General features: G+C 35.3%; 1 protein-coding gene across 3 annotated transcripts; it reads right to left on the reverse strand.

Annotated features, from left to right (window-relative positions):
* Positions 1 to 870: 870 nt before the first annotated feature.
* DDX46_2 (putative ATP-dependent RNA helicase ddx46) lies at positions 871 to 10,695 on the reverse strand. Of its 3 annotated transcripts, XM_051211093.1 has the most exons (12): positions 10,607 to 10,695; positions 10,405 to 10,570; positions 10,317 to 10,365; positions 10,125 to 10,270; positions 9,664 to 10,075; positions 9,041 to 9,235; positions 7,078 to 7,158; positions 6,053 to 6,192; positions 4,008 to 4,092; positions 1,507 to 1,639; positions 1,040 to 1,163; positions 871 to 995 (listed from the first exon to the last, which is right to left on the reverse strand). In XM_051211093.1, exons 5-12 carry the CDS (start codon positions 9,685 to 9,687, stop codon positions 962 to 964), a joined length of 816 nt encoding a protein of 271 aa, XP_051071128.1. In that variant the 5' UTR covers positions 9,688 to 10,075; positions 10,125 to 10,270; positions 10,317 to 10,365; positions 10,405 to 10,570; positions 10,607 to 10,695; the 3' UTR covers positions 871 to 961. The 3 variants fall into 3 exon arrangements, with proteins under 3 accessions (XP_051071128.1, XP_051071129.1, XP_051071130.1); XM_051211094.1 differs by having other exon boundaries at positions 9,041 to 10,075; positions 10,125 to 10,284; XM_051211092.1 differs by having other exon boundaries at positions 912 to 995; positions 7,078 to 10,021; positions 10,054 to 10,075.
* Positions 10,696 to 11,123: the final 428 nt, after the last annotated feature.

An 11,123-nucleotide genomic window follows, 5' to 3' on the forward strand; every position in this document is an offset into this window, starting at 1 on the left:
ATCTCGTTCGACCTACATTTAAATATGTACAACTGACTGACCATTTTCGGAACAACAGCTCTCTTCACCCGCATGACGAGGTGATCAATATGCAGTCTCTGTACGCATCAAAATATGCTATACTCTATAATACATGTTTTAGACCCAAAAATATACATGCTATCTAACAATATTTTTATGAATTGGTCATTGGAAATGGTTTAATTGTGCAGTCCTCCATGCCATCAAGCTGTTCGAGGTAATTTTAAGGGCATGAACACTAAACTGGATGATTCGTACATTAAAAATGAGTTAACCTCCCTATTGTATATGCAACAACTAATGCACACGAATACAGCCACTATAGCGGTGGTTTCAGCAGAATTACGCGGCAGTGTTTACAAACGAAAAGCGAAATTCAGAAGTATAAGGTAGACAGCACCAACCAAATCACACTTGATGGGGAAGTTGTGAAATAGGTGCAAGTCTTCATGTATCTGGGTAGCATCATTAGTAATCAAGGAGGATCTGATCCAGATGTGAAGTAACAAGCTAAAGAGTAGAAGGCCTGAGTCGATAAGTAATCAGAACAGAGAACTTGTGAATTCTTTCGCGCCTTCAATCTGTCCGAGGTAATTTTATGAGCACGAACACGGAACAAGATAATTGGGAGTCCCAGAAGTGTTGGTTCATGTAAGGATACTGGAAAATGACATAGTTTCGCAAAATGGTTTTTGCTTCAGAAGTCGGAGACTCGTGATTCAATAGAATTTTGCGTGCAAAAAAATAATTCGTGAAAATACTTTTTCAGGCTTTTGTCTGGAACTATGACAACGAGTTCATCTAAATATTTAGGTATTATTGATGTGTGCTGTATATCGTCACTAAAGGTAACACAGAAAACAATATTATATTTACATCGAAAAACGTTCATATGTTACAATCACATTCTATCAACAAATCTGTGCAATAGGGAACTTGTTTATAGCAACATTCGACGAATCGGTATTTCTCTCCTGTAAGTGTGAAAAAATAAAGTAGATCTTATTTTGTCACTTACCAGTCGGACAGTAATTCATTGCATACTGACATGCGCTGTTTTATTTCTTTCGATAATTCTTCCAAATTTGTAACACAAGGAAGTAAATGTTTTAGCTCTTTAGCCTTAAACGTCACGTCGTAGTCTGAAAAAGTTGTAAATTTTTGTTCAAATGATTGATTTAAAAAAATAGGTCAGTTATTGATAATTTCGACTGAATATTACTCAGTGTCAATAAACACTTGAATACTTTATTACTTCATATTGACCAAAACTACTGGAACAAAAGTGTGAAGTAAGCACGGTTATTTGCAATTGATAAAGATTTAAAATCTCAGTAAGAATTGTGACACCCATGAAGCATTGCGACTTTTTGAAATCTTGTAAAAATAATCCTGGAATGAAAATTACTATATTTACATATAGAAAAATTCATCCTATCAAATTATAATGATAATTGTTGCATTACAAAGAGACAGACATCTTACTTTGCAGTTTTTCACTAATGAGAATTTCTTTGTTTAAATTCATCAAAAGATAGTGTAACAATTTTAAACTATTCTCAGCTAGCCAGCTTTCTTTGATTTGTGTTAGAATACATTTCAGCAGGACATCTGGAATCTGTAATACAAACATAAAATCTGAAAATATTCATCTTCAGAATACATTTGTTATTTATAATAGTCTACTTGTGTCATTTAAAAAGCCTGAAAAAGTATTTTCACGAATTATTTTTCGCACGCAAAATTCTATTGAATCACGAGTCTCCGACTTCTGAAGCAAAAACCATTTTGCGAAACTATGTCATTTTCCAGTATCCTTACATGAATCAACACTTCTGGGACTCCCAATTATCTTGTTCCGTGTTCGTGCTCATAAAATTACCTCGGACAGATTGAAGGCGCGAAAGAATTCACAAGTTCTCTGTTCTGATTACTTATCGACTCAGGCCTTCTACTCTTTAGCTTGTTACTTCACATCTGGATCAGATCCTCCTTGATTACTAATGATGCTACCCAGATACATGAAGACTTGCACCTATTTCACAACTTCCCCATCAAGTGTGATTTGGTTGGTGCTGTCTACCTTATACTTCTGAATTTCGCTTTTCGTTTGTAAACACTGCCGCGTAATTCTGCTGAAACCACCGCTATAGTGGCTGTATTCGTGTGCATTAGTTGTTGCATATACAATAGGGAGGTTAACTCATTTTTAATGTACGAATTATCTAGCTGTGTCCATTATACTCCATCTAGTCAACAAACAGAAGAGAAAACTCGTCAATATGCACCCGTCAAAAGTTAGGCTTTATTTGGAATGTATCTGCATTGCAGTCTATCTTAATAATTCTGTATGTCGGTAACGATCTCAGGTATTCCATAGTGTCGTAGATAATCCCACAAGTTTTTCCTATGCAGGATTGTCGAATGCTGTTTCATAATTAAGGAAACTCATGTATAAGTGATGAGTTACATCCAATTGTTTGTTCAACAAGGATTGTCAGGCTCCGGATTCGGCTTAGGAACTCGAGAATATTACCTGGTACTGGCATCAGCGTAATATCTATGCAGGTCCCACATGCACTAAGATCATTGTTTTCCGTATATTGGTGAGAAACAGAACATATTGCTTCTGAATCTGACTTCAGTGCTGTCGGAGTTATTAATTCCTTAATCTCTTCTGAGTTGCTTGCAATAATGGTCTCTTCTTACAGTAGATTTGGTACGTTATTGCTCTTACCTATCTTAAGCTCATTTAACCCGTTAGTATGTCGAAGGAAAACTGTATTAAACCATTGTATTCACGCTTGCCGAATCGTTCAATACTTTAGTTTTAGCTTGGTCTTCACCAGGTAGCGATCTGAAGCTATATCACTTCTTCCATTTGATCTAACGCCTTCAATGGACCTGAATTTTTATTGATCTAAACGTAGTCGATGTGGCTCTCTGCAGCGTGGTTCGGTGGAACCCATGTAACTTTATTACTGCACATATGGGAGAAAATGCTGCCACTCATAACCATGTTTTTGGAAACACAGCTTACTAGTCTCGCATTATGTTTATTCATTTATCTGAGTCGTTATCTGCGTCCGTACCCGATTTTGTCAATCCTGATCTTGATTTTTAGCTCCCTTTGTCATGGTCGTTAGATGTTTCCGTGGGCATTTCTCTGGGTTGGCATCTAACATATTTACTGTTATCATATGAGGGTGGGTAGCACTGGATGACATTATTTTAAATTCTTTTCTTTAAGAGATGCTTTGATGGTTCTGGACTTATGGGTTTTGCGTTCTATGAGTGTTTGCGTGCTTCTTCGGAGAGCGTCATTGTGTCCAGCGGGTTCTACTTATTTCAAGCACGGCTAGGTTGTATCTTCTGACTTTGAATGACCATCCTGGCTTTCGCCATGAAAAGCCAACTCTGCCATCTGAAGACCGTTAGACTACTAGGAAAGACCTTAATTTATTTAACTTATTTTTCTGGTTGACGTTTTTCCAGTGCGGTTCTATTTTACGGAGTGGGTGTGCTAAGCTTTCCTTGGTGTTGAGATCGGGAGTAGCTGCAAGCGGAGTTTCGTCGCAATCACCAATACATAAACATCTTGGTAGGCAACATTTTTATCCAAGTGTCTAAAATCCGATGATTTATAATATAGCGTGGATCGTATCTTGACTGTTAAAGCTTTTAAAACTTCAGTACAGGTGCATGTTTTTGTTGGAATGGTTCCTCTTAGATATATGGTTTGATTTTTAAGTATGCGCTTAACATATGGTCCAGAAAACATTTAAAGCTTCTTAATGAAATCATCCAGCTCAAAGAAAACATTAAGTCTCAAAAGCATTGTTGGTTAAATATACGTAGAGACGTGGATAGACAAAAAGTAATTTGTGGAACTCGGGAAAGCAATATGCTAAAAGACTTACAAATTATAGTTTGTAGAAATATGATATTTCTAGTAGTAGTTGTAATCAAGAATTACTTCATCTTACCTTAAGATTAGGATCAAGAGAATATAAATTACAGCAATTTATGTATAGACTGTCAGCATGTAGAGTGTCGACGTAAGTATTACCACTGCAGGAAAAAGGTAAAACGGAAGATAAATTCTATAAAAAATTAATAGGCATTGGTGATAGTGTGGTTAATCCTACAGTAATATGTTGTAGCCATGTGGCAGTGCAAGTTTGGAAATGCTACCGACTTGTCTCTTAGTCAAGAGAATTGTAGTACCTACATGGTCAACACAAGCATATCTACAACTGGCTGATATCCGAAAAGCGAGATTCATTTCAATGTCAATGATCTTTTGACATTACTGGATCCCAATAAAGCATGCTATACATAAATATAATCTTCGATTACTCAGGCATATGTTATTTTACTGAGCGGAAATAACTTTACTTACTATCTGTTTCTTTAAAATTTCGTATCAATGTGTTCGTTCACAATCCACCTAAGTATACACTGATGACTTTATGATTATAATCATACAGTATTATTCCACAACGGTCATCTAATTGTGACTAGGTAATTCAAATATTCGTTAGAAAACTAGTAATTTAGTCCACATTTCCACCATGCCACACTTTAGAATACAAGCTAGCAACCCCTTGCTAATGAAAAACACAAAAGGCTCAAACAGGTTGTTAAAAACTGAGTTAGCCACTTCACTTGGTATTGTTTTGCCACTGCAAGGTCTGTTTTAATTTAATCCTATGTAAATACAATAAATGATAATACATGTAACTGAAGTTCAAGACAACGATAGCTTGGTTTTATTTACTTTTATGTTTGGCTGTTAGTACTAAGTTTATAAAATCTATCCTGAAATAACAGCGATAATTAAACAAATGGCGACAAGAAACAGCCAGTACAACAATAAAATTGCTTTACTTATACATCTAGTTACTCTTGTCGACTGTGAATTTTTAACGTCATGACGTGGTAAGTAAATTTGCATTAAGCCTTCAAACTTGTATAAATCTTCGGATCTATAGCTGATTATCAAATTTAAAAGTTGTACACCGTTTTACTCGTCTCATTCTTGTTAGCGTTCTGCATCAAGTTTTTCACAAACAACTTTGAATATATATCAATTCAAGTTGCCGGACCATATCGACTGTATGGCTGATAGCGACATGATGTATTTGCGTTCAAAATTAGGTCGAATTAACAGGCCACCCGTTAAACGATTCTCTTCTTTATGCTTAAAGATGTTGTTTGCTAAGAATAGACGGTTGTTCGAGCCTAGTCACAGCATTGCGTTGTTTAGGGAAACACCTTACTGCCATCACGCTTATGTATATTCCTTAGCACTACCTCAGCCCTTGAACATGAAGTCGCTGTTTTTAATCGACCTGCCTAATTATTTGGGCTAACTCATTCATCAGGTGCTTGGATATGAGCCACATTCTATGCATGAAGGCTAACAATCTTACCCGGATGCCCATATCAAAGTATGTAGAGCGAAGTTCAAATCACAGAAATCGTAATTAAGAGCCGAACATCTTAACCATCAAGCCACCGCTCCACAATCTGTTTGGCATGGTAGGATCTACAATAAAAAACGTCCCAGCTAATATAATTTAGTTGGACCATCAAGATATGCAACACGAACACGATGTCAAGGTACCTATGGAAACAACTAGTATAAACACAAGCATTAAGTTCCATGCCTTTTAACTGGGTAACAGAGACAATGTACTCATCATTATGAAATCCGCTAAAGTGCTGTTTATCAGTCTGATTAAGTTGCTGGTTCTTTGCATACGTACAAGTTTAGAAACCTGTTGTTTGAATATCTTGACTTATTATGGCTACTTTAAATTATCGTGATATGTGCTCACGCATCATCGACTTGTATTAAATAGCTGTATTATAGATATACTACTCAAGAAAGAAATTATAAATACATTTTGAAGTATCTAATCCGATAATTATTCACATTGAAAAGGAAAATAACACGATGTTTGCGGTAAGTATGTAGATATCAGCATTAGGAATCTGTGGATAGATTATCCCTACAAAGATTTACCTGGTAAATGTTCTTCTGTCGAATGAAATATCTTGAATCCTTTCATTAAAATCCTGCAGTAGATTGTTGCTTGTTAGTTCATGCGCCATTTTATGTGTATCAATTATCTGACCCGATAGTTGTTGCTTAATTTGTTTCGTCTAATTTAAAGGGATTTTATGAGTGTTAAGAATATGACCGAATGAAAAAAATTATTTAGACACAAACATCGTTTAAGTAGAAGTGAACAATAACATGGTACCTGACCGCGTGAAGGAACTCCGAATTTAAGCACAGATTCTTGTACTCAGTTTACAGTCACAGACTTTGCATCCTAGTTGCGTGAATTATCACTTGGCTACACTATACATCAATTCAAGCGATAGATCATTCATAAACCCATTATATTTTTTACGAGAGCGGCAATTGGAATAGTCAATCGTCAAAAACAATAATCATATTAAGTGAGTAGATAATCACAGCTAAAGCTTTTCAAAATACTTTTGGAACTTAAGCATCACTGACATTTTGTCTGCCGAATTCCTCCATATAGTGTGTTTCGCTTTCGATCTAGTCTCAAGGTCATTACAGATATATTCCCATTTCACAACTTTACCTGGGTCAATCGACTTTTACCGCTTCAAAAATCTGAGAAATATTTGTTGTTTTGAACAAAGCTGGGCCAAGGTAGGTTATCATTAAGGTATCAAAGCTGGATATATATCATCATATAGTCAGATGACTTATTTTCGCATCACACCAACTATGTGGATTTTTGTGAGTTCGAAGGTGTATTGCTTTGTAAACACATATATTTAAGGTATATATGTATCATGAAAGTGACGCCTTCCTTGAGGTGTTACGATTTCCTGATAATTATTGAGCTTAATAGTGAGAATTTCTACAGGATTAATAGGTTTGATAAGAAACAAATCAAACTTTTACCATATATCATCAAGCAGGTGTTTATAATAATAATAATTTTTTAGTACGTAAACGAATAAATGAGCATTTTGTCAATTGAAGTTAAGATAAAATTCACCTACCTCACGACATAATAAAGGGAGGTTATCTAACAGCTTTTCATTTTCTTCATGCAAACGGCGAATCGTTTCCCGTTCCTTTCTCTTTAAATATTACAAGATAAGAGAAAGACTACAGCAATTTCACTCATTACTTTTTATTTTAGAGTTCGTTTTTAAGATTTTTACCCATGTTAAATATTATAAACCAAATAAATATGTGATCAAATTGGACAGAAGTGAAAAGAGTATTGTTACTAATCTCGATCTGACGGTGTTAGGAGCTACCAGGCTAAATGATACGTCTCTATGCGTAAAATTGGTGCTAGCTAGGACTAAACGGTTATCTGAAAACGTTTGCAACAGGTTGATGATTTGTTTGCTTGAGTAGGACGCCAAAAGTCCCACTAAGTGTCTAAAGTTTGGCCAATTATGTTTACTTGAGAGCTCAAGTCATTTTCGAAAATAATGAAATCCATCTGGTTGGTTAACAAGTTAGAGTTGAGTATGTGTTACATCCACGAAACAGTCCGAATTCGATTAAATATTGTTTAATGTATACAGCAAGGAGGAAATCGAAATCAAGGATTAAATGAGTCGTTTAAATTATGTTGTGTAACATGGTCATATCATTGCTGTTACTGCTACTCATAACTGATGAATATAAACTTCATTGTGTTGAGATTACTGAGTTTTGTCAGTTCATCTGAAATTAGAACGTGGATTTGAGTCCATATGCTTACTAGATAACACGTTCCTAAACCTTGTGTAAAAAATGTGACATCTCCATTTCGTTTTAATAAATTCATTTGTAAAAGGTCCCATGTTTCACATTTATAGTAGATAACAACTCTAATGTTTTATTATTATTACACCATTGCTACAACTGATGGCAATGCATCGCAAATAGCACATGAGCATCGCGAGAACTAACTTCTGCATAATTATTAAAATTAACACATTTTTTATGTTATTACAATTAAGTAATTTGTCAATATGCCTAATCTATGAAGTCAGGTCTTATGTTGATGAAGAGTAGTAGCCCGTTCAGTTGACTTAACTTTCTTACTCGAACCTACATGCCTAACCTCAAAATAACTCAATCCGTCGTCCTACCTAACGCGAGCAATGCCTTAACAATAACTATGATCATTTACTTACGACCACACTCCTACTTTTAAAGATAATCTTTTACAATCGAGGAGCGATACAGAGCAAACTTCTGAGTAGTGCATTTGTCTTCGAAAATAATCTTCAGATTTCTAGAGTCCAGATATCCTTTTTAGGTGTACATGTGCATAAGGGGATAAACGGACAGGAAACAACGATGGTGAGCAAAATGAAAAGACAGACAAGCGACTTGGCAGAATAGGAAGAAATTTTATATGTCCTGATAATGGATAATTAGCGCCCCAATACACTTTAATAACTGAAGGCATAGAAGGCCTCGCATTTACTCCAGAAAATTGATAGCTACCTATTAGTGATAAGGATTTCTTAATGTAAGCGGTGTGTCTTTTTTATTAAACGTAAGGATGTAGGTAATATCGGTTTAGGTTAAGGTAACACGTGTGATGACCGTACTGAAATTTAGATTGGTTAAAAAATACGAACACTAAGACAGTTTTTATTATTTGACCTATGACCAACTGGTTATTATTAGCTACCCAAACAACTTGTGTCTGGCATCGGTAGCTTGCACCCTAATATCTGTTCTGCATACTCTCTTAATGTTATCCAGTCGATAGTACAAGACACTTCTGAACATTTGAATCGGAATCTACCACGTGAGTGAAAATAAAGAATAGTTCACCTCTCCATTTCTTTGTAAGTTTAACCAAATATATTTTAACACCAGACAAAGTTTTAGTAGTTCACAGCCCTATTGCGATTCTTAAGAAAATTTATTTAATTTAATGAAAGTCGATTTACTCTGAAAAGTACAAAAACTAGCAGTTGGTTGTAAATATGTCTAAACTCTACTCACCAAAAGACTTTCAATATTCACTATTTCTGTGCCTAGTGATTCATATTCAAAAAGGTTTGTTTTGTTACATTCTACGTCCAACTTTAACTTCCCGATACGGTGCTTCATGTAGTGGACCTTTGTCTGTAGCGTTAATAATTGAAGTTCAGCATTTAAAAAGTCTCTTGACACATTACATTTTTGTAGTTGAATGCGCTGGTAAGATAAAAGATAAAAACGAACAGTTAAAACTGTGATGACACCGGTTATAAGATTTGATTCTCTACTTATTACAATGATAACAAGAGCATTCTTTATATTGTAACTTAATGCCAGACAGATAATTTACTTGTGTTATCATAAGCACGACAGGATATAACCCACCTTTATCTAGCGATCAAATAAGCAACTAAACAGCTCACGATCTACTAACCAAAGCAAGAAAACATGAGCAGCTTTGTCACCATTTCTTAGTCTTTAACCTTAGAAACAAGTGACGTGACGCGATCCACTTAATATAATATGGTAGAACACATGTATTCAAACATTTACTACCAATACCTTGAGTTAACATCTTTTAAATTAATAGTTATATATACGTTTGTGTAAATTGACGAAAATATGATGAATAGACGCCAACTTACAATATTCAGAGATCCTACATTCATGTTGTTTCAAATCGTGCTCTGGACAATAAATCACGAAGCATGTTTAATGGTAAATGGACTTTTTGGTTGTCAGTAAAATTTCACACTGAATCTTCAGAGTAGTCAGAAAATATGTACTGACCGGAAGTTTGTACAACAACAAAGTAACTACCAGAATAATATGTGCTCAACGACAAATTTGGAAAATGGGAAAAACGATTAGAATCAAAAAAGTTCGTAAGAGCTAAAGGTAATCACTTGCTTTTAAGTTTTGAAGCTCAGAAGAAAGATTAAACAGATGTTTTCTTTTCCTGCTGATTTCAAGAAAACTTCTTATATGAGACAGTTGCTTATCCTCCAGGAATTTATAATAAAATTTGAACTTACAAGTGGAACAGTAGTGCTAGTCCTACAATATAAAAACCCCATTGAAAAAAGTATTGTATTCAAGCTCTTACCTCTTGTAACACACCGATTCACGTTTTGTGGATTCAAGCTGTTCAAGACTACGGATGACAGTTAACTCTAGCCATTTTGCTAGGTCACTGCTTTTTTGTGAGACATACAATTCACCAGCACTTTGAACTGAATCAACAGTGAACTTCTGATCACATATAACTGTCAGTACATAGTAAAAATAAAAAACATACTTGGTTTAACAATTCCGTGACCGATACATTTTGAGCACTTTCCAAATTACTTGAGTGGAAAAGTAATTACGATTAGAAAACGATTTACTTATTTTTGAACAGAAAACATAGCAACTTTTCAAGCAAACGTGAATTAGATTGTAGTTTCGACAAATGATTACCAATTGTTGTGACGATAGTCCCCATTAAAGTTGATTGCATAAGCAAACGACTCATACTATCCTCCATTGTGCTAAAAATAGAGTGAGGTCATACTAGCACGTCGGGACAGTAGGTAAAAGTGAACATACAATACAGGCACGGGGAAACGGCAAGGTAAGAAGGCAAGGTTTAAACGTTAGGTCCTTTTGAAATGTACCCGCCTTTTCGTTTCAACGACCTTGAACGGCTTGACTAGAGGCGGTCATTCCGTATTTCAATTGCCGTGGGTTTGTTGGTTGAATGAGTATAAGGTTTTTTCATATTTAAGTCATCCTTACCTGCGTTGAAAAGCAAAAAATAACTGTCAAAGGCGATAATTTAGCATGCTCTGTCTTGTAGTGTACAAGTTGTCTCTGTTGTTGCTTCATAACTTGATCTGTGATCGAAACTGCTGTAGTAAACCTCAACCAAATATCAAGTCACCGGTAACTCTTGAATATTTATAGTACTCCCTTCAGTTACTCTTGTTTCAAGGGGTAATTTTTTATAATTAATGATTGATGTTTGTAGTGCTTCATTGTCAAGTGACATTTCAGTCGACTTAAATGGTTCAAATGGTTGTGGACGGAATAGAAGAAGCTTTCGCTTAACAGGCTTCCGTGTCTA

This window comes from Schistosoma haematobium, chromosome ZW (assembly GCF_000699445.3).
Source record: "Schistosoma haematobium chromosome ZW, whole genome shotgun sequence".
Lineage (NCBI taxonomy): Eukaryota > Metazoa > Platyhelminthes > Trematoda > Strigeidida > Schistosomatidae > Schistosoma > Schistosoma haematobium.